Below are 24,771 nucleotides of genomic sequence, written 5' to 3'. Positions count from 1 at the left end.
ATCAATGAATAAGAATGCAATAAATAGCTATTCCGACGTGCCAAAATCGTCATTGGTAGAGTCCACTTATATGGCTAAAGCCCACATACAATTAACTTTTTTAGAAAAAAAAGATGGTTGGTGTGACTTTCTTATCTAAAAATATTATTATAGTAGCACTTTAACTGCTATCGAACTAAAACTTCGATCATATATGCAATACAGTGGAGCACCAACGAGTTGCTATAAGTTGTGCTCCTGTTCGCCCAAATGCCTTACCACTAAACCACTGACCCAGTTGATAAGGCCACAGACATTGGTAGACTATTCTTTCATTGGTAGGCCATTCTTTTGTCTGGCTACACGAACCCAAAGATCCTCTCTCCAAAACTTCTGCAGCCGAATTATTATAAAACGATAAATTTTGGCTTTTACATTCTTATACAAAAACTTTAAGGAAATTAAATATATATATATATATATTAAATATTAATATTAAGTTTATTATTATTATTATTATTTTTCGTATAAAGAATTAAAATACGTTTTCTTTACAATAAATTAAAACCCTTAAAACCCGGTATGACAAAAATTGCTTTTTCAAAGCTTCGATTATACCGCCTAAAGTCAGGAGGGCCAAGAAAGGATGTTTCTGAATTAAGCATTAATAATCTTTTCAAAATTAAAAGAAAATCTCAATTTTTTTAGTAATAAAAAATCAAGTTTGATACGGGTCACCTTTGCTTTGCAGCCTTTGCTTATGGAGAGCCTCCTACTTATCCATTTATTTATGTGACTAAATGACTGGTTTACCCATTATAAATTGGGTGATATGCATTTTTATGTGAGGATATAATTGTATATATTGGTTCCTGGTCTATAATAAATTCAGGCGCCCAAGCAATTGGAAGACTTGGTCGGTAATAAAAGAATTTCCGCAGACAAAACAGGGTGTTGATTTGGTAGTCTTGTAGTTAACTATATTTATGATTTTTTCCCATATCAAATTATCAATTTCATGTTTCTAGTTTCATTCATTTTCCTTTCTCAAAATTTTTTTTAAAAAAAGTTTATTTCATTTTAAGTTTTTAACAAGAGCCTTTGAGGAAAATTTTATCAAGAACCTTGCCATATATATATAGTCTGCTCTCAATTTTTTTTTTTTTAAGTGATTGGTTTGCTCTGGAAAAAAGAAAAAGAAAAAGTTATTATACATCCTTACAAGTTTTCTCCTAAAAAAAAAAGTTACCGGTTACATTGAAAATTCATATAGAGTCTAGTCAGCATAATCTCAAAAATAAATACACTCAATTACACTTTCAAGAATAGCAATACTAGAGATGCAATTATTTTAATAATTTTTTTTTACAATTTATTAAGATGGTAAATTATGACTCTTATTTTTAGAAGAAGGTAAATTGTGATTATAACACCGCCTTTTTTTTTTTTTAATGAATACATTATTGACATTATTTTTTACATTAACTTATTGTTGACATACTTTATAATACACCCATTCTTGCTATATGCCACATTAACAGTCCTAAAACAATTGTATTCTTATATTCATTGAAAAGTGATACTTGAAGAAATGATATCCGCTGCTTACTACTGCCTCCAATAATTCAAAAAATAAAAATAATAATGTGAATAAGTCAAAATCATTGATATGTACTATATACTGAGGATAAAGATAATATATAAAGTTTATAAACAGAAAGTTATATGACCAAAGTGCTTGAATTAGGTTGAAATTATCTTTCAAAAAAAAAAGTGCTCGAATCAGTCTTCTTTTTTCTTTTTCAAATAGAAATGCTCAAACTAGTCTACTCTTAGGAAATTGCCACGCATTCTAAAAGTAGAAAAAAAATAAAATAAATTTGTGCGAACAAGTTTAGAAAATAAAAAAAAGTTGTGAGAATTATTTTCATTGTTAAAATATAATGTAGGGTATATATAGAAATACATTAAGCTTAGTTGGTAATCTTGAAACTACAATATCTCAAATTATTACCATATTCTACGAAATTATGATTTACACATTTATAAAAATATTCTAATATATTAATTTCTAACACACATTTTTTTTTTTGGTACTTTTGTATATGTTTTTTTTTTTTTTTTGGTTGAACGAGTAAGGGGGTGTTTGGTAAGTAATTTTAAACAACAATTTTCAGTTTTCAAACAACATTTCACGCATTTCAACGCACTTTTTCACCCACACGTATTTTCACAAAAAATTTTAAACAACAATTTTCAGTTTTTAAACACATGTACCAAACGAGCTCTAAAGTTCCTAGAGTCAAATATTAAGGCATCAAAATTTAAAACAATGTGGCATTCTCTAGCAACGTTTATTTTTTTTAAATACACGTTTTAACAAACTCTTTATCATTTCTTTATCACATTTAAATAATATTTTTAATTATTTCTTTAATATTTTTGTACCTATTTTTTTAAATACAAAATTCCATTTTTTTAAGCCAAAAAAATATTTATGTAATGAGTAACGACTCTTCAAACAAAAAGAACTACTGTTCTTGGGCAATTTTCCCCTTCCCCCATTATAGAAAGATTGTTAGACTTATATTTTAAGAGTTTACCCTATAAAATAGAGAGGGTTTTAGGTTTGCCTATTCTATTGGAGATGCAATAATAAGCAGAACATTTGAGTAGAACCAGTTTCAAAAGCATAAATTTTAGGACAACATAAAACACCACAACCACATTGTTTACATGGTAGGTTGTGAGTAGTGGAGAAAAAATTGTGGATTCATATGAAAGCGACAAACAACTAATCACAATTTACGGTATAGAAAATTTGTGGCAAAAGTTGTAATGTTTTATGTGGTAATAAAATTACTCTTTTAAAAATTATAGCTTCACTGGCTGATTTGGATGTTCTAGACTTCTAGTTAAAAAAAAAAAAAAAAAAAAAAAAAAAAAAAAAAAAAAAAAAAATCAAATGGATAATTATAGACTTTTGAGGGCTAGAACACAGTTTAATAATTCACAAGGACGTATTTGCAAAAAGGTCACTCAATGAAAGATATATACTAGTATCTCAGTATAACACACATAGACACACACACTAACACTGTAACACACACTCTCTCTCTCTCTCTCTCTGTGTTAACCTTGCCTAAAAGAAAGAATCAATAAGCCATGGGTTGGTCACTCTGTCCTGGAAAATCAAAGAAGAAGCAGAACAAGAATCCCAACGATCCGATCTCATCGACCTCAGGTACTTCTATGAAAGAAAAAAAAGAGAGCAAATTTCAGTTACACTTATCATTCTACTTAAGCTTAATTTTAACTCTTACATACCCAGTGCCATATTATTTCTTAAAGTTTGTTTTTTTAGTGTATGTGTGCCATTAGATACTTGCTGAGATTGATGGGCACTTGTCCTTTTGCCTAATTGTGTGGATCATTGTTGTGGGTCTTTCATATTGTTGTGATCTGCTTTGGTTTCAGTGGGGAACGCAATTTTGAGAAAATTGTGCAATTTTTTTTTTTGTGGCATTGTATTCAAATTGATTTGCTTGCAATAAGATTCAGATTTTGTGGGCATTCTGAGCTATTTTCCTTTGAATTTCAGAGTTTGATTTGCCTTCAAAGTCTTTTTTTTTTTTTTTTTAAGTAATGAATTCCTTTTGAGTGTCAATTGTGTTGTTTAATTGCTTCTAGATTTGTTTTTTTGAGACCATCTACCAAACAAGCTGAATTATGAATTTTTTAGTGTTGGAATAGGTGAAAAATCATTGGTTAATTACTGCAATGGAGCTGAGGCTGGCTTAAAGTATACCGGAAACTTGTGTAGTTCATAAACTTCTAACTTGTTTTTATGTCATAATGAATGGTGTTGATATCTATCGATCATTCCGCTACATTAATTATGCAGATGTTTCCATATTTGTTTTATGTGTTTGAAAAATCCAAAATTGAATCCTTTTTAGGTGTTATTTATTTGTTTTGTCTTTTGAGATGCTTGTTTTCTTTCTAAGCTCTTAATGATATGTTTGTAATTTTTCTGTTGTCACGGCATCCAAATCAAAACCTGGCTTTAACTTTGCTGGCATCATACTATTGTTGTTTATCAGGTTCTTTCTTTTTTTTTTTTTTTTTTAATTCTTATATTAATAGCATCGTTGCTTTTTTATTGTTTTAGAGAAATTGAATGTGAATTCGTCACTAGACATAAAGAAGGAGGCCACTAAAGATGGAGGGTCTGATCACATTGGTGCATATACATTCACATTTCGTGAATTGGCAGCTGCAACAAAGAATTTTAGGGCTGATTGTCTTTTGGGTGAAGGAGGTTTTGGACGAGTATATAAAGGGAGATTGGAGAGTAGCAATCAGGTATGTTGAGTTTGTCAGTTGTTATGCATTAAGAAATAAACAGAATTTCCCCCCAAACTGGTCCTCCAACTCACTAAATGGCAATTATAATAACCATTGACATCTGGTTTTAACTACATGATGTATTTAATAGTCACATTACTAGTTTAGATGGCTTAATGGGCATGTGATAAAAAACACATGGATGATTGTATGAACCACCACATGATATATTTTGAAGGAGATTCCTCTAAAGGTGTTTCAAATGACCATCCATGTGTATTTAATTACATGATCTAGTAGGTTATTTAAACAATCACGTGACTATTTAATATGTCCTGTAATTGAAAGGACACGTGGATGGTAATTTGGAAATTTTCTCCAAACAAATTTGGAGAAAAATTGTCTAAAAGTAAAGGATTTTCATCAACTACAAATATTTAGTGCCATTTATTTAAAATAGTTTAAGATGGTAGGTCCTTAAGCTGCATCTTTGGAATATTTTTTATATTTTGAAAGGGAAAATCTATTACCTAATAAATCCAAATTCAAAAGGCAGTAAATATTTCTTGTCTTTCATGAGCCTGATTGTACTTTGCCCCTGATGTATACTTCCTGTATGCTCAAGTGACACTCTTTTTAATTATTTTAATCTATTTTTTCGTTACTTATCAAAAAAAAAAAAAAAAAGGCAGTAAAACTTTCTTACCCACATCGCAACTTAAAAAGTTTAATAAAGCCTCCACTCGCTTGTGGCAATCACTGTTGCTTCAGCACCATCACTTCTCCCTAGCAATATCCTCCATAACACCACCAGGACAACTGCTAACACTGCCACCTCATCAAACCATTGCTGCCATAACCCTAGTGCCTATTGCTATTTGCATTGTGTCTTCATCATCAACACAGTTGCTACAGCTACAAGATCCACCATGATTGCATTCAAATGTTCCTCTATCAATACACAATATCCTACCACAGAATTGCCATATTTTTCACCATTATAACCATATCCGCCTCACCTGTAGATGGGGCCCCTAATATGGATTTCTGTTCATAAATTTTGCTTGTTTTAGATAGGAAAAAGGCTAAGGGTAGTGAAAATTATGAAGTACAAGCAAACCACTCTTATACTTTTATGATGCAAGACAGAAGCTTTATTGAGCCCTAATACCAATTTTGTTGTGGGATATTTAAGAATTCAGCTCTAAATTAGATTTCTTGATGAGATCTTTAAGGGTTCTGGAATAGGTTTGATATTTAAGGGTTTAGGTAGGTATAGGTTTTCTTAAGCAATCACACTTAGGTAGGAGAAGGCAATCACACTTAGGTTTTTCTAACCTGCTAAAATTTTATTAAAATCAATTTCACTATGAATGTTATTGGCTACAATAAAAATATTAGGATTACTAATAACAAAGAAAGAGTACTTAAGAACTTCCAAACCAAAAAGGACTCAAAACATAACTCATGGACCTCTAGAATAGCCCATTCACCAAACTAGCACTACTTTATTAAAATTGAACCAGAAACTTTCTAACCTAAAGAAAGTTAATTCTAAGACTCAATAATAACTAAAGTGGCTTATAAAAGGTGCCAAGAAGTTGAAACTAGACCACAATTCTTGAATCTTTTGGTATTTAATCTTTTATTTTTTCCTCGAACTCTTTACTGCTGGCATATTTTTAACTCATGCCCAATTAAACATAGGGGTAACTTTTGCAAAGAACTCCCACCAGAAATCATTTATACATTCAGCTTGTGTAGACATAAAAAATATACTTAGTTCCCATCATTTTGCTAAAAATTGGGAGGATGCTTTCCTAGCCATGGATTTTTTTTTCCCTGTTATTACTGAGTTAGACATGCATTTAATGGTCTTGAACCCGTGACCTTGTCCTTCACCCTATTCTTTTATGGGAGAATTTTGCTTTCGGTTAGAGCTCATTGGCATGCAGGGGGATGAGATGCCATTTGGTCCAAGGACCATTGGCGTTCATCAATATTCTTAGTACCATTGTTCATCAAACTTTGAACTTTGAATTTCTAAGTAGGCTTGCAGCAAGACCTGAACCTTCAACTTATTTTGTTTGTTGTAGGTTGTAGCTATCAAGCAACTTGATCGTAATGGGCTGCAAGGGAACAGGGAATTCCTTGTTGAAGTATTGATGCTAAGCCTGCTTCACCATCCAAATCTTGTTAACTTAATTGGTTATTGTGCTGATGGAGATCAGAGGCTTCTGGTTTATGAATACATGCCATTAGGATCTTTGGAAGACCATCTACATGGTATGTTCATCATCAGTAATGTTCCTTTCCTTTTTAATTCAAAATTTTATGATTTTCTAGCACTTAGCTTCTAAATATATGGTTCTCCTTTTACCTTTCGTAAAGTTCAAGAACCTATTTTAGACAGATAATCCTAAATCATGTGATCATGACTTTTTCTGTCATGAGACGTCCTAAGTGGTTAACTAATTTTTTAACCACACTGTTAAATTTATATGTGTCAACTTATGGTGCTTAGGAAATTTCCATGCTTGTTATTTATGGCTCAGGTGCTTGATTCAGTTTATCCCTTTTTTTTTTTTTTTTTTTTTTTTTTTTTTTTTTTATCGTGATTTGAAGTGCTCAAACATTCTGCTCGATGAAGACTATCATCCCAAGCTATCTGATTTTGGCTTGGCCAAATTGGGTCCTGTTGGAGATAATACCCATGTATCCACCAGAGTGATGGGAACCTATGGATATTGTGCACCTGAATATGCAATGACTGGTCAGCTTACATTGAAATCAGATGTTTATAGCTTTGGGGTTGTTCTTCTGGAAATTATCACTGGAAGAAAAGCAATTGACAACGCAAGAGCTGCTGGGGAACACAATCTGGTTGCTTGGGTAAGATGGCCCTCTCATCTTTGCTATGATATCTTTGATGGTAAAATGATAACCTTCTGGTATTGGGGCTTACAAAATAGAACTTGTAAACAAGTGTGTTATCATGTGAAGTCCATAGAGACTTCTTTGTTTGTTATATGAGGTCAGCAACCTACCTTGCTATTCATGCATCATTCAAATTATAGAAGGTCCCTTACTATCAAGTTTGAATTGGACCATCTGCATATTCAAGAGTCAACTTAAATAGCACATTTGATGGACAAGCGTCATTGGCAAAAAAATATTTACATATTTTGCAGTAGTGATAATTTCATACAGAGAAAGAAATAAAATGGTACAGTTGTAATAATTTGTTTACAAAAAAGTAATTACTTGTGTGATCCTCCTAATATAAATGTTTTCTCTATGTTGCAGGCCCGGCCCCTGTTTAAAGATCGAAGAAAATTTTCACAGATGGCTGACCCAATGCTCCAAGGCCAATATCCAGTAAGGGGATTGTATCAAGCTCTTGCCGTTGCTGCAATGTGTGTTCAGGAACAACCTAATATGCGACCCCTGATAGCTGATGTAGTCACAGCTCTTTCTTATCTTGCTACCCAAAAATATGACCCTGAATCCCAGCCAGTCCAGGCCTCCCGCATGGTTTCTTCTACTCCTAGAACCAGAAGGGAGCAATGAAATAGTATGTGATCAAGCCAGAAGATCTTTCCATCTTCAGAAGCCCATGATGAGGTCGCTGCCTCCTGCTTCCTGTGGTGTGGTGATGCATCAGAATGTTCTTGAAATGGATTTGTAGTTGTGATTCAGAGGTCAATGGATTGGAGCTATTTGGTTTGCTATTGCCATTGCTGCCACATGTGGTGTGCCTGTTTCTCAAATTTTGGATCACTCCAGATAGCAGGTGTCATGGCCAGTCCTATTGTCTTGTAACAGGAAATATATATTATTCTTTTTCCCGTTTACTCTCTCTTTTGACGAGATTCTTTTATGTACAATTGAGCTTGGGGTTTTTGTATCTATATAGAAACTGTTCCCCTTGAAGAGCATCCTCATTACTGCTTTTTTGAAGAGTTTGGTAAATAGTTTGCCCCAGCCCTTTCAATTTATTTTTTTAGTTGAGTTTCAGGGATCCTGAAATTGAGTAGAATGTCTGTTGATTTGCAACGTTTCAGAGGCGAAAGAATAGATCCCTAACCTTACCACACATCCTTTTTTATCTCAGTTTAATGCCTTAGGTTTAACTTCATATTTCAATGGGCATTGCTCTAAATAATCATTTGTATGTGCAAGAATTTGGCTTAGTACTCTTTTTTTTTTTTTTAGAAAAGCAAAGCACGGTTTCTTGGTTGTTGAGAGACCTGGGAGTATTTCTTGCCTTCGTTAGGGAGGCAGAACCTTTCTTCAATCTTGATGCTGTACACTGTAGTTTTCGGTTTCTAGCGGCCTTCTAACAGAATCAAAACTTTAGGAAGAAAAAGAAAAGGAAACAGAAGGCCTCTGCTGCTCTGAGAAAAGAGAGAATAGACACGCTAAGAACCTGAAAGAACTGGAAATTTCCTAATTTACAAGATAAGCTTGGCAACTTTCCTAGTTCTGCCCAGAGTCATTCAGTTTTCCCCCAAAGTTTGAGGTTATAAGTAACGTTAAGCACAATCTGTCAAATCCCTTGCAATTTTCCGAATTTATATCAAGACCTTATAACCCAGCAGCACTGATGATTGTGATCACCGGAATTGCATAATATAAGCTAGAAGTCAGCCAGATTAAACGACCCCATCAAATGTTGTAGCAGCTCATTTGTAATTGGATTATGTATACATTTGCACCTTCATCTTGAAATCCACATAGAATAAGAAGGTAAAAAAATTGGTTGACGGAGAAGCAAACCATCAAGATGTTTAACATTTCACAAGGCCGACAAGGATACCCTTGCACTTTTAAGGAATATAAAAATGCTAACTGCAATACAATACTATTTTTATAGACTCACCAAACTATTCCCTATCCTCATCTCCACCATTGATTTTGAAAAACTAGTACACCTGTATGTGATAGGAAGGGTGGAGATGGAAGGTTTGTAAAAACATCCCTGCGAGTAAAAGAAATCCATTATTTTCAAGCGTGCAGCAGAGAATAAAGATATAACAAGATTGCCTGGTATTCTGAATTCCAGATCTTTGAACCATTCCACTTTCTTTCTTTGCATATTTTGTTTTTCGACCTTATCACAGAATGGACTGAGTACGAAAAACAATTCTTTGCAGCCCAAAAGTTACAAAATAAATAAATAAATAATTACATCATATTCTCCAGATAACTTTTCCACATAATATATTACACGACCAACTATGCTTTGGGAGGAGAGAGAGAGAGAGAGAGCAGCAACTACCAGGGATTTCTACTGAGAACTACACTATACAAAATACAAAACAAGAGAAGACACTGATTGAAAGATTATACAGATGCGACTAATATGCAGTAACTGCTGGAAAATTCTTTCTTGAACTACAAGTTCAGATAAATCAATACAAGACAGTAATGCAAAGATTATACATTTGAATGACCATTGCTCTCATGTTTCTTACATTCTCCTCCAGTATACTATTATTACTACTGATTTAATGAACAAACAAACAATGAATGAATATAAGCCTTATATTGGCTCTGTCTAATCAAAATTACAGACAAAGACACTATATCTACCCGCTCCCTGAAGTGTCATTGATGCATAAGATATCCACCAAGCTGAAAAGCACATTAGAACTGGGGCAGTGAAAGGAGTATATCTATTGGAGTATCATTCTAATAAACCTTCTATTCTCTATTCTTTGTCTTCTACACCATTAGCACCTTTATCTGGCGTGCTGGGACTCTGTCCCTCACTGGTAGATTTGCCATCAATTGGCTCCTCAACATTAGTTGGTTTCCCCTATCGCATTCAATGGAAATTTGATTAATAATTTTAAAACATATGAAGACAGGAACAGAAATATTGTAAACCTCTTACTTTATTGAACAAAATGATTTGCGTCCTGCTTACTAATATTGTAAGATTCAAGATATACAGCGGTTTTAAGCATGTATGGTATACATGAAGAGAATACAAATAGAAACTAACCTTGTTCCGGTCTCTCCAGCCAATTCCAAATGGACGAGCTAGCAAACTAATTTTTCTTGCAGGAAAATCTTGTGCCTCTTGATTGCTTTGTACTGGTGAAGAATTTGGATGTGGAGATCTACAAATCAAAATTGTACAAATCACATTCATAGGGGCATAATATGCAAGCAATACAGAAATGTTCCTAAGCTGATACCCTACATATATTCGGACCCCTTGAGGTGAGGAAAAGGTAGGGAAAGGGTTAGGGGGTGGCTACATGTACAAAGGCAGATGCTGCAGCAAATAGAAACATAGAGGCAAAAGAAGAATCATATTAACAAATGGACCCAAATCGAATACATACCGAGGGGATGGTTGTGCTTTAACTTGGCCAGATTGGTACTGCAAGGTAGCCTCCAGCATTGATTCTGCCATAACCACTCTCTTCTCCATTTCAGCAAGTGTAGCAATGGCCTCTTCATACTTTTCCTGCATACATATAGTTGTTGTAGCAGGGGGTATTACATACCAAAAAAAAGAAAAGAAAAAGGAACAGAACATCTGAGTAATCAATATTGGAAAGTCCAAAGATAGTAATTCCACTAAATGTACAAAAATATCCAATCTACTCATTCCATTGAGACTGGTGCAGACTAACATGAATACACAATAGAAGTGCTTGCAGCTGTTGGATACAGAACATACAGGGAGACAGAAAATCGTAACATGATGAATCAAACTAATGACCGCAGTTCAGAAAGAGTCAAATTTCAAAAGGAAAAAAAAGGGTAGTAAGGAAAAAAGATGGTAACAGTTCTACTTTTAGCCCCAATAGACAAACTTGAAAATTTCTGAGACACTCTGGTTTTGATTCATGATATTTGGATGGAGTCCTAAGTAGATTGCCTTAGATGGCAGATGTAACCACGTTGATTTGGGTTTTATGTATACTAGTTGCAGACCTGCGCGATGCAAAGAAAAAATTGGCTATTTGTTTTTTTGTTAAGTGAAAAATAAAAATAGTAGATGAGACTAAGTGTTAATCCCAAACTATTCTTAAAATAATGTGATTATTTTCTAACAAAGTATAGTTGATACAATATATTAGATTTTCTAAATTAAGCTATCTATATTTTTTATTTATTGTTATTTAAAAGTGTTTTTAATTTTGTAATTTTTTTTCAAGGATATATAATGCAATTTACATTCAATTATTATAAGAGCAAGATACTTTGTAAGTAATGTAATGTGTGGTTGAAATTTGTTTCTAGTGTTTCTTACAAACGATTCATCATCTATATGTTTAGAATAGCCTAAAGAAGAAGCATATATAAGTAAATCCATCACAAATATTAATAAAAAAAATACAAGACTTTAATAACATAACAATTTAATTTAATTTATCAAAAATTTTTATTTATTTATTTTTTACTTATAAAAAAGAACCTACCAACATTACACTGAGAATGTGACACAACAGTCAATGAAGCAGCTCCTCTTTATAGTTTCTACACAAACCTCTCATCCCAAAGCATCACCAAAGTGGACCAAAATGAACCAAACAGATCAAAATGGACCGAAATGCTACATTGATGTGGCTGAACAGGAGCATGCAACAATAAATGCTTGTTTCAGCTTTTAAATATTATTATATAGATGCCAAGGTCAACTCCTAGATATTTTAGCCATATCCTTCCACTTCATAGTACTTCTCGCTCAAATTTGAGAATTTAATTAAGATATGTAGAGTAGTATTTCCTCTCTCTCTCTCTCTCTCTCTCTCTCTCTCTCTCTCTCTCTTTATGTTCATACACCCTAATACTCCAGCCTACTCAAAGTTGAGAATTTAATTAAGATACGTAGAGTAGTATTTCCTTCCTCTTCTCTCTCTCTCTCTCTCTCTCTCTCTCTCTCTCTCTCTCTATTTTCATACATCCTACTCCACCCTTTTGGCACCTTTAAGAATTTCTTACATATAGATGAAATCCTCTTCTCTCTCTCTCTCTCTCTCTCTCTCTCTCTCTCTCTCTCTATTTTCATACATCCTACTCCACCCTTTTGGCACCTTTAAGAATTTCTTACATATAGATGAAAAAAACTGAGGAATTGGGGACTCTCTCTCTCTCTCTCTCTCTCTCTCTCTTTATTTTCATACATCCTAATACTCCACCCCTTTTGGCACCTTTAAGAATTTCTTACATATAGATGAAAAAAAATTGAGGAATTGTGGAGCATCGAATATCAAAGAACTTCATTCCAAAGAGGCCCAAGGTTATCACTTTAAAATCCGGATGAAGAAAGATATAAAAGGTAGATAAGATCAAAAATTATAATACTTGTCTACAAGAGGTAGTCTGACACTATGGGATTTGCTGCTAGTGTTTTTGCTGCAGGTTTATCTGGTTTGAAGACAGAGCTTACTCATCCAAAAAATCCGTTGAAGCAATTATATAAAGGACTGGAAGAGAGCACAACATGATCTAAGATGATATCAAACATAATTATGAGCCAACTTCCCCCCAACTCTCATCCCTTTCATAGGCAACTTTATCAGTATAAGACACTTTTTATTTTTGATAAGTAAAATTTATTAATAATAAAAATAACTACCCAGGTACACAGGAAGTATAACACTACGTAAATGGTAGTAGAAGACATGTAACAGAAACAAAAATGCTGACATGTTACAGATAATATTAATGTTTCAATATCATGTAAGACAATAACATTTAAGATAAATAAAGTCCCAAGGAGGGGAATATTGTGCAACAAAAACATCGTTTCAAAATTCAGCTTGGTCAAGACAGATAATATTGAGATTAGAGCATCACCAGATATGGCTCATTACATAATACAGAAGGAAGTTTATTAACATGTTTTAAGGTACAAAAAGACAATTATTTACATAATTATGCCCACGACGTTGATGTGGTACAGAATCAGGTCAAGGTTAAGTAAATGTACAGGCAGCCAAGCTTCACCTAGGATATTGTTCTTGATATTAACATACTGGCCGAAGATGACCATTTTGTTGACTCCAGATAGTTAGCAAAGATTGATAAATGTGACTTCAAGACAAGGGCTAAAATTGATACAACTACTGGTATGAGCTTTCTTCAACTTGCAAATATATAGCTCAATAGAATCTAAGACACACTTAACATCAGATATGCAAGCAAATTTTAGTGAATTAATTACATAAGGATGGTATATGATGGAATAACTACCCAGCAAAGCAATGAAGAAACAAAACCAAATGTATAGAAACTAAGAAGTAAACCTGAAGCACTTGAGCAGCATATCTTTGAGCTGCTGCATCTTGCTCGGCAAATCTACGAGCATCTTCTGTTACCTTTTGCTCTTGCTCTACCCGCATCAAAACCTATAAGATTGGTAAAATAATTCAATATAACCATGAAATACCATAATAAGTTATTAGAGTAGATGGTCTTATCAAAGTAGGAAGTTTAAATAAAATGGAGGAAAAACAAAACCTGAAGCATGGCATTTTCTTGTTCCTGCTTATCAGCAACGGCCCTCCGAAGCTCAGTAACCTCTTGCTCTAACTGCTCAACCTGCAGATTGTAAGCAGAATTAACCTTTGACTAAGGTTTTCTAACAATGGATAGGAACTTGCAGAAGAAAGCATCTATTTTCACAGATATGTTGTGGCATCCCACATACTAGCATAACACTAACTTCAGAACATGCAGGGTACTCAATACATCATTGTCTTTAACTCTCTTATTGCCTCTAAAATTAGGCCAAGAACTAAGCAGTTTTTTGATAATTTGGCGGTTACAACAATGGTGGAGGGGGGATTTGAACCCTATTTCTCCTAAAAAAGGAGAGTAGGCTATGGCACTGAGCTGCAAGGCTCATGGCACCAAAGTCTACACAGTTTGAAGCAAAATCTAAATGAAATGCACATTAATTTCACTATGGCAGTGAACAGCTGCTTGCAGTGTGAAAAATCTATTAAGACCTTGCAGTAGAGATAAGTTAAAGAAGATTCACTTTTTTCTTTCCATTTTTTATAGGTAAATACAGATGCACTCATACAGGGATTAGCAAGTGACCTCACCTTACCACCTTTTCCTTGTGAGTGAATGAGACGCCATTTGGTCCAAAGAATATCAAACCATAACATTTTAAAAATAAATGCATCAATAAATTATAAAGGACACAATCAGTGCACCATCCTATGTCTTCATACTTCTATAGTATATATCTATTACTATAGAAAATATATTGGTAGAGTCAAAAGCAAAATGAGATGATGACGTACTTTGATTTTTCCATCAAAGCCCAACTTTCTTAGAGGGAAACAAAGAGAGAATGTCTTTAGGGCACTGAAAACTAGCAAAATCCTAGAGTTCTCTAAGGAACTAACAAATCCACAAGCTATCTTTAAGGTGCAGAAAACTAGCAAAACCCTGGAGTTCTGTAAGCAACTAGCAGATCCACATCAATTTCGTTGATAGTATTAAGATAAGCTATCATAACCATTGCACTTATCCAAAAAAAAAAAAAAAAAAAAAAAAAAAAAGCTATCATAACCATTGCTTAGTGTAATAGCCTCTATACGAAGAATAAAATTGTAACAACTTAAAAAAATTAAGAATGATTCCCATAAGTGAAACTAATCCTAACTATACACATCAGGTTAAATAAAAATAAATTAAAGACAAATATATCCTAGAAACCCTAGTTATACTAGCACAAGTGGCACTTAAAAAATACTACAACAGTGCCACAGCTACAGTGCTGTTAACAGTATCTTTTTTCCTCTCCTTCCCCTATATATATATATATATATCTAGCATAGACCTAATCTAAACCTAGACAACCAGATAATACTCCAACAAGATGTTTATCACACTTCCCATGGTAAGGGCTTTACAACCATCCCCAGATGTTAAAGGAGACAATATATATCAACTGAAAAACTAAAAAAGGACTATGCTCCCACCATAGATTTCCTCAGTGAACTGGGTTTTTTTATTACTCTGGCATAAGGTCTACACAAACCCCACCCTCATATTTACCAATTTACCCAAGGCCCAAGGGCACTCATTGTCCCAGTTATCCTTTAAAGGATGTTCTTCAAACCAAGGTAAGTTTAATCTAGAAGATCACTGTAACATGTGCAACTAGACATGCACTTATATCTTAACAGTTAAATACATTTTCAAAATCATGCATGCAGCAAGCTCAGCATGGTAACCGAAAAAAGGTAAATATACATTACAAGAACTGTATTTCTGATCAATAGAAGAACTGCTATGTGTAATGGTATTCAAGATATACCCTGGCACTCAATTGCCGCCGATTGTCCTGCTTGACCATCTCCATTAGAGCTGTCTCCAACTCCTCAGCTCTGAAAAAATTCAGGAAGAAGCCAGACTATCAGTTGAGTATTAATGAAAAGCATTACTTGTGACTTGTTTAAGAACAACAATATTCCATGACTGAATGTGGCTGCTGTGAAATCATACTCTGTAGAGCAGGGAACGTCAAGAAACTTTCCTCAATTTCCATAACAGACTGCTATCTTAAGGCACCCCAAGAACAAAGAAAAATAACTATAAACAATATATAAAACAACAGAGCTCAACAAAGGTTGTGATCTTAAAACAGCTAAAATAAATTTCAGATATACGAGAATTCTCCACATCCTTTCTAGAGAGGATTCCTTGTAAACACTAGGACTCACATTGTACTTAATACAGAGACTGTCTAATGTATTGAATGGGCAAAGGAATAAGGACCTGAAGCAAGATGGAAAACCTTTTGTGGAAAAGTTTTGATAAGAAAGCAAAGGTATAAACAAACAGCAACCATAGGAGTACTACTAGGAAGAAGATTATATAGTAACTACAGCAAATGGGAAGACAAATAGATAAAAGGGCCAAGTGACCATTTCCAGCTGACAATGGAAACTCCACTTAGTAACATCTTAACCCCAAATGCAGTGCACGATGACCAATTTCCAGCTGTTCTTAATAAGGCAAATTCTAGTTTCTGCACACACACCCAGTCCTGATTGGACATAATTTAAAAAGATCCCCCACCCGCCCCACCCCCCAAAAAAAAAGAAAAAGAAAAAGGAAATGAAAATCAATATTCAATTTATGATGACCAATAGGTGAGTAATTTGAAGAGGAATATGGAGTACCAAAGCCTGAAAGCAATAACTGTATAAACAATTGTTGAAGACTTTCCTAGTAACAGGGACTTCATGCTTAAAGTATACATGGTACACGGTTTATCTTATATGTAATAAAGTCCCTATTGTCACAAAGCAGCTAATATCAAGAACAAGACCATAATGTTGGCAACCAAGTAAGATAAAAAGGATTCCTATTATAAGTTAGGAAGATGTTGGCAAATATTAACCTGAGTACAGCCGATCTTTCCTCCTCCAGCAATTTGCACAATTCAACCTTTAACCACACCACCTGCATGTAGTTCATATGTTAGACTCACTTATGGTGTGTGGAAAATGCTCTAAAGTATCATCAACAAAGAATTCAAATACTTAAATTCATATTTATACAATGAAAATGAAAAAAAAGGACTGCAGAAGACATTAAACATCCTTCCAAAGCTTTCTACCTTGAGAATCATTACAAAATGGAGTAAAGCCTTTCTTTAAATATATATTTACACATGCACCCTGATGGCTCTTGAACACATGAGCACACCCTCCACTTTGCTTTTACAAGGGGTGGAGGTGCCATTTAAGCTAGAGCTCATTAAGTTCTTTAACAATAATATAAAATGGCATAACATTAAACCTCCATTTCTCTTCTTTTGCCCCTTCCACAATTCATATTAAAAAAATAAGATAAAATCAACAAAATAAGTTTCCCCCCTGAAATTTTGGCACAATGATCAATATGCTAGTGTGTGATCTATATTAATTTGAGTCATGATGCGACGCCTCAAGATTTATTATAATAATAAACATATCTTGTTTGAAGATATATTCTGCCTTGATTTCTTACCTACACGATGGTTTCTTCCAGTATATATGTAAATACAAATAAAAAAAATATGGACATCCTTGTTCTTTGCAGTAATTATGGAAGGAAAAATAAAAAGAATAAAGCCAAAAGTACAGAGGACAGATGACATGATGATAATCAATATATTGTGACTTATAAGCTATCCTAAAAAAGTAACCATTTCCCTTTATATCATCTACAAAAGGAATGCAGTGTCAAGAATTTTTTTTTTTTTTTTTTTAATGAGGCTCTTAATCCTTTAAGAATGTGATGCTTGACTCAGCCCAACTTTGATGATCATGCACAGACCAGTGCAACTAAGTTGACAGCAAATTTGAGTAAAATAAGTGTTAAATCTGAAATAAAAAATGGCATAGATTAATATATTTAGTACCTTTTATCCATACACGAATCTATCCTATTGGCTGAATAACCATGCACAAGTATTTACAGGAGCAAAATGCTTACTTCATTGTTTTCCAAAGTTAAGGAAAGGACAATGCAAAGAAGAAGAGAAACAAAGAGCTTATTTAACTTCATTGTTAACTAAAGAAAGGACAATGCAAAGGTGACGAATAAGAGAGAAGACACAAGACCTGCTCTTGAAGATCTTTGACAGAATCAACCTCCACATCCCCAGTCAGGCTAATGACAATTTCATCCGCATTAGTGGACCCAGACTCTGAACGAGATAGACTACCATTTGTTTGTGCATCAGTCAATTGTTCTGTTTTATTAGTTTCTAATATCATTGATTTAGGATCATGCTTAAAACCATATAGTTTGGAAGCCAGCCCCTTAGAGTCCCTCCAAGCCCGAAGCCCCTTTGATCTTTCCTCAACTGCAGCTATAACTGCTGACCGATGTTTAGTTCTCAACTCCTGTAATCGGGTTTCATTTACATTTTGGTAACCCATGCAAGCAGTCAGTACAAGTTGACTGCTATCAAATGTTGAGCCAGCCAGCGATTGCAGCAAAGTAACTGCATCTCCAGCATCCTTAGTTGTAACCAATGCAGGGCCTACATGAAACTGAGCTAAATTAAGTTTTATAGAGTAAAACCACATACATGGTACTAAATTTATACTAATTGCACCCCCAATAACATATCAAAGTATTCAAAAAACTCAATTATTTTTTTACCCAGTACCATATAACTCCATCAAAGCAAGTGCTGTTCTAAACAGCATGACGCGGTTTCCCTCAAAAAGAAGCACGTCCCAGACTCGAAGAACTGGAGTAAGGATAAATCCATCAGATTATATATAAGCTTTATAAAGAAGGTACAGGAAATGAGAATGCAAAGACTGGTATGATAGCCAAGCAGCAAAGACTATGCATATAGATATAAAATGCATGTCAACACAACTACGCTTTAATATTAAAAAGACACAACATAAAACCTGACCACTTTCCCATGGAAGCATGTTCATAAAAATGGAAAGGAACCACGGTCCAGTAACCCAAGCCACCTGTACTCCCAGGTAATCTAGATGATGAACTGCATCAGATGTAGACATAACATAAAAAAATTACTCAACAAGCTTTGTACAGATAAAAAAAAAAAAACTTAGGAACTGCAAAGACAATGCCAAGAATATACGAACCCAATTTAGGAAATCTTTCCCGTACCAACTCCTCAAAAGCAAGTTGGTCAACCTAAAAAGCACAACAGCCTATTAGAAGAAATGTGCCATCTCCACCACTATGCAGTAGCTATGAACTTTCCTTGACTTCATTACCATAGCTCTTTTGAGGAGAGTAGAAAAACACATATCACTCAAACATGAATGTAAGAATACCTGAGACTCTATCATTTCCTCTGAGTAATAGCCATCAAAATAGTCATCAATGATGCCCATCAAGGCCCTGAAAATTTCTAGCTTGATTAATAAGGGCATATAGACAATAAAGTTGACAGCAAAAAACATAAATGTTGCACAATTATAGAAAATTTAGTCATGTATTCTTACAGGAGAGAATGCAATTAAATATAGAGACAACAACATTAATCATGTTCCCTCTACAACATGTACTTATTCTATGCAAGTAAGGGAGTATGCATTCTGGAAAGGATTATGTCAAATGTTTCAGACTTACCAAAATGCATTTTCTTCAGGCATCAAAAGTAGTAATAAGCCAGCAAAGAAATTCATGGCCTGCATATTGATCAAGTCCAATAAGAGAAATGTCAGACAGTCAGTTATCTGGATTTGTACGGTAAATAGAATAAAATTTAGCAGCCCAACCAAAACAGAAATTTGGGTAAGGAGCGGCATGCAAAAGCCTCTTATTCCACTGCAATCTGCAGCAAATCTTTGAAATTAACTTTTTAGAAAACCCAGCTTAATATGTCCATCTTCACTTGGCCATGCAACACTAACTTGAAGGGAACTAATTTTTTTAACAATTATAAGTCAAATGAAGAACTAATGGCTTATACCCTCTTTCTAATGGTGATTACACACAGGCTTGATGGGCCCTGAACCCATGACCTCACACTCCGCCTTGTCTTACAAGTGGAGGAGATGCCATTTCAGCTAGAACTCATTGGTGGCTAATATTTTCTCTAAAGGCAAAGTATGACACATCAATCAATAATCGTGACTGTTAGTAACATTTCCTTCTGGAAAGAGTTACTTTTAAAGTTTTGATTTCTAAGCGAACGTGATTTTCTAGATCGATCTACTTTCCAATTTTACTTCCGTGAAATCTTTCTAGTGTGGTGGGCTCATGTAAGCTTTTTACAAATTAAGAATTCCAAATTTTAAGTAATCACCAATTAAATTAAAGGTCTAACACTGTTATATACAATTTTACTAGTATAATCTTCCCCATTTATCAGTCTTTTTCTTAAAATATGGATAAAATGGATATTTCACCTCTAATTCATTAAAGGAATGAGTGTCCTCCCACTTCTGAGAGGAATACTTAGGAAAGAGTGGAATGAAATGGGCATTCCCTCATAGTTCTTCCATTCTTTCTACTACAATCCCAAACAAGGGAGGAGATGGAATATGCTTTTTTTTTTTTTTTGATAGGTGAAATATTATTTGGACAAGAGGGCCCAGTCCACAGATGTCTTAAGCCAAATATGCTTTAAAAATCCTTTGTATTCCATTCCTTTACCCCCTTCTCCTTCCAAATGAACTGTAAAGGTCACAGGCACTTAGTTGTCAATTTGTCACATTGCAAAACATAACTATTTAAATAATTGTGTTAGGTGGTTCCAGCTGATTTGACGTGGTTAATTTGGCGGGAGAGCAATAATCATACTTTTGAAGATATTGTGAGATCAATAGATCTTTTGACTTTTGAAGCCTATACTAGTTGGAACCTTATTTAAGTGGAGTAAAATTTGGGGTTTTACACAATGTATTTCCATTTCCGAATTTCTTCTTTCTATTCGTATCTCTTCCTGAGGTACTTGTATTCGTTTTAAGGTCTAAGTGTTCACCATCGTGAACATAATGTACTTTATATGAAATAAATCTTTGATTACCTATCAAAAATAATAATAATAATAATAATAATTGTGCTAGGTGGGGAGCTATAAGTTCAAACTGTGTTGCAGATGGCTAAAAGTTGTGTCATAACATAGATTGTTCATATCATTTAAGAGATTTCTGTAACAGTAGTATCCTTAAAAACAGTGCAACCACAATCAAAATAAAGCATATAACCTCTTCTAGAAACAAATACCTGACAGTACCCAACAGAGGGATTATGTCTAGCATATGCTGTAAGCAGGCGCCTCAAAGCATTTCTACCATCCTCATCCAAAGCGGGATGCCCTGGAAATGTTCGAGGCAAATCCTGCAAATAATAACCAATAACAAGAAGTTGAGAAAATTGGATAAATTATATACACATAGAAGGTAGATCCACGAAATGAAGCTATTGAACACTAAGGTTGAATAAGAGTTGGATGTAATGACCTTCTCAATCTGCCCTTTCCATTTCTCTGGCACGCATACAGAATCCGTAGTAAATCCCTCACCATTGTTATCTGACTGCACGTTATTTTGTTCTTTGTTATTGCCAGAATTAGTTTCTTGAGTTAGCAGATCCTGGTAATAATTGTCAACTCGACGTGCTCTCACACCCACAAAAGCTTGCCAAAGCTGAAATATTTCGGGCATAATGCAATTACAGAACTTAGTCACCAAGAAATAAACTTTAACTATAGATAAATAGCAAAATGGAATATTAATCTGCACCTCTCCCCTTAGAGCCATAGGCACTCCACCGCGAACAAGGACTTCTAACTCTTCTTTCCAAGGAAACAAAGATTCCGAAGGGGACACATCACCAGCAGCGGGGGCACTGGCAGTATCACTTGCAGGAGCATCTTGAATGGGATCAGACCTCTCCGCGTCATAAAACTCGTCCTCAGAGTCCTCCTCAGACACTCCCTTAGAGGATTTAAACTCTTCAACAGGGGAAGGAAGTGGCTTCCCGGTTCCAGCGCCTTGCTCATCTTTTGATAAATTAGACTTCTTCTTTACACGAATGCTCATCATATCTTCAATGGCACAAAGGGACGGTCTGATCTCAGACCAAATTTGAACCTTATGAGTTTTCGTCTCCTTAGTTTCAGGAACCTCATCCTTTCTAGCACCATTTTCAGCCGAATCATTAGAATCGAGCTTCTGGCTGCTTAAATCGTCTCCTTCAACAACCTTCTCTAAACTAACATCTGCTTCTTGCTCTAAAACTCCAGCCGAAACGGCCTTCTTATCTTCTTCAACTGATAATCCGTTTACAGGCGGTTGAGCTGACTCTGCTTGCCGCTCCAGGAAAGACTTCCACCTATCTGATCTTTCCTCCTCTTCCTCCTGAAATGGTCAACTAACATTACATAAAAGCACAACATTGTTTTACATTGCGTCTCTTCAAACTCCATTCGGTTGCTGACAAATATGAGAAGAAAAATGTAACTTATGATTTGATCCCTGAAATTTGGGGTATAAAAAGTTTCGATTTATTATTAAAAAGAGAAGAATAATTCAATCCCTATATTTAAGGAGTCGGTTCAATTTTGGTACCCTAACACGGAGTTGGTTTGATTTTGGTTCCTTAAATATGTGGGTAGTTAGATTCGGTTCAGGGAACCAAATCTCTTTAAATTCAAGCATTCTCTTTTGACTCTCTTTGCGTAGTCTCTAATTTTAAAAAAATTTAAAAAAAAAAAAATATATATATATATATATATTATAAACTCTATAATCCGTTTCTCTTCTTTTTTTCCAAATTTTCTCAGCAACCAAACAAGTGTTGAGACTCAAGACTAGTTGGAAGGACCACAAGAAGTAAAACAAAACCTTATAGATATTAGCATATTCGCGGTATCTCTGTACATGTTGAGGCCTCACAGCAAATCCATAGGCGTCCCTGTACACACCAATTCTATCAAATTCCCAAAAATAAAAATAAAAAACACAAAGCAAAGTTCTCAATCACAAACAAATCAAAAACCAAGTTCCATCACAGCTACAAACCGTGAACTAGGAAATTTTTTTCAGAGCGCGATCGCAGCTCGAATTACCTGCAATCGGCCTTCGCAGACTGCCGATTCACACTCAAAAACCTCGATTCTATTCTATTTCTTATGCCGTTCGGCATTGTGCCTAGAGCGCCAATTCAAAAATCAACTAACAAGAACCATTACACACTTCACACTATTTAAATCCAAGCAAACTCACTGAATTTACATACATAAAAAAAACGAATCAAATAGCAATAACTACTTTTAAAAAAGAAGATACGATCGGAATAATTGACGGTGAGAATTGAAGTACACTATATATGTGTAAATGTATGAAAAGGAAGTTTGATGGACCAGAAAGCGAATTGGGAGAGGACACGTGGAGAGGAGAGAAGGGGGTGGGTAGTAGTATGGAGAGAAGCGTACCTCTTGTGGTCGAAGGTGATGACTGAGGGGTTGAGGGCTTTGGTGGTGGCTTTCATTTAGTGAGAGATCGGGGTTTTTTTTTTATGGGTGAGTTTATCAGTTTGATGAGATCTCTGTGCTGCTACTTGATTTGCTGTAGCACGCAACTCTGGTACTTGAGATTTTGAGAGACTTTAGAGAGAGAGAGAGAGAGAGAGAGAGTCTGGGATTATAGTGAGAGGCCTTGGTGTGTTTTGTATGTATGAATTGTGATGGAGTGGGAGAGCGAGAGAGAGAGGAGTTGAGATTTTGAGGGTCACATGCGAAGGCAAAATGGGCGAGATTACCGCTCACGTTGCTATTACATGTGCTTTAGATTTCTTAACACTGAGTTCTAAAGATTAAAAAGTGACAGCTTTTTCGTTCTAAGATTAAAAATTTGACAGCTTTTTTCGTTTCGTTGAAAAATGAAGTGGAAAAAAAAAATGTTCATCAAATCTCATTTTTAAAACAAAAATTTGTTAAAAATAATGTCTTCTTTTTTAGTTACCCTATTTCACTTTTTCTTTTTCTTTTTTATATAGAAACTTATTCCACTTATGTACCTCTTTTTAAACCTTATTTTTACTAGACATACTCTATTTTAACACATTGTTTTGTTTCAGTGGTTACGGTTTTAAGAAAATAAGTTATTTTAAAAAATTATTTTCTATAAAACTATCTTATTTGACTAATGTTTATTAGCAACCTCAAATGAGTTGAAAAATAATATCTTAACTTTCCTTATTTAGCTTTCTGTGTGATAGAGTTATTTTCCAAAAAAAAAAATTAGTAGAAAATAATATCTAAAAATAAGTCATACTTTTTTAGTTTTTATATTGACCAAAGATAGTTTTTCTTTAACTTATTTTTCTAATGTTATCAAACATTGAAAAATACAAAAAAATTCTATTTACACAAGATTTTTCATTGAAAGAACAGAGTATTAAAAAAAAATAGGTTTATTGGATTTCTCCATATTTTAATGAGTTGAAACTTGAAATATAAACTCTTTATTAAAAATAAAAGGAGAAAAATGACAGCAAAATATAACATCTTTTATTACTCATAAGGAGAAAAATGACCGCAAAATATAACATCTTTTATTGCTCATTTGGGGCAGGTTGTGTTCATTGATTTATTGGACTTAAACAATAAGTTTGATAAAAGTATCTCTAAGCAAATAAAAAATATTTTATGAGATGATCTTATGAGGTGTGCTTCTCCTCACAACAAGTGGAACCCACGTGACAATCTCATGAGACTTTCCTCTCATAATACGGATGAGTCTCACACATGTGAGTTCCACTTGTTGTGAGAAAATATTTTATGAGACCGTCTCATAAGATATCTTCTCTCAAATTTAATTTTAAATTGTTTTTCCTAAAAAAGAAATTTTTTTTTTTTAAAAGCACATGGTTTAAAATTGCCTTGTTTAATCTAAACTACGAAAGGTTTTAATTATGGAATACAATTCAGGTTTAAACATGGTATACAACTTATACAAGTCC

General features: G+C 34.3%; 2 protein-coding genes across 3 annotated transcripts; one reads left to right on the top strand and one right to left on the bottom strand.

Moving 5' to 3' along the window:
* Positions 1-3,050: 3,050 nt before the first annotated feature.
* Positions 3,051-8,298, top strand: LOC112015810 (probable serine/threonine-protein kinase PBL7). The gene is given in 5 exon segments (XM_065766239.1): positions 3,051-3,223; positions 4,151-4,344; positions 6,423-6,734; positions 6,937-7,218; positions 7,633-8,298. Coding segments are annotated over 5 exon segments (1,131 nt in total). The 5' UTR covers positions 3,051-3,144; the 3' UTR covers positions 7,897-8,298.
* A 1,363-nt stretch (positions 8,299-9,661) lies between these two features.
* LOC112015812 (uncharacterized) lies at positions 9,662-23,613 on the bottom strand. Of its 2 annotated transcripts, none has more exons than XM_024048249.2 (18): positions 23,243-23,613; positions 22,653-22,722; positions 21,549-22,166; positions 21,267-21,452; positions 21,031-21,144; positions 19,429-19,487; positions 19,131-19,197; positions 18,936-18,987; positions 18,737-18,829; positions 18,479-18,562; positions 17,925-18,349; positions 16,718-16,779; positions 15,629-15,698; positions 13,813-13,893; positions 13,599-13,700; positions 10,683-10,807; positions 10,337-10,454; positions 9,662-10,147 (listed from the first exon to the last, which is right to left on the bottom strand). In XM_024048249.2, exons 1-18 carry the CDS (start codon positions 23,296-23,298, stop codon positions 10,040-10,042), a joined length of 2,490 nt encoding a protein of 829 aa, XP_023904017.1. In that variant the 5' UTR covers positions 23,299-23,613; the 3' UTR covers positions 9,662-10,039. The 2 variants fall into 2 exon arrangements, with proteins under 2 accessions (XP_023904017.1, XP_023904016.1); XM_024048248.2 differs by lacking the exon at positions 23,243-23,613 and adding an exon at positions 22,877-23,205.
* Positions 23,614-24,771: the final 1,158 nt, after the last annotated feature.

This window comes from Quercus suber, unplaced genomic scaffold (assembly GCF_002906115.3).
Source record: "Quercus suber isolate HL8 unplaced genomic scaffold, Cork oak 2.0 scaffold_694, whole genome shotgun sequence".
Classification (NCBI taxonomy): domain Eukaryota; kingdom Viridiplantae; phylum Streptophyta; class Magnoliopsida; order Fagales; family Fagaceae; genus Quercus; species Quercus suber.
The sequence above is the reverse complement of the archived record's forward strand: the minus strand, read 5'-3'. Positions and strand labels throughout refer to the sequence as shown.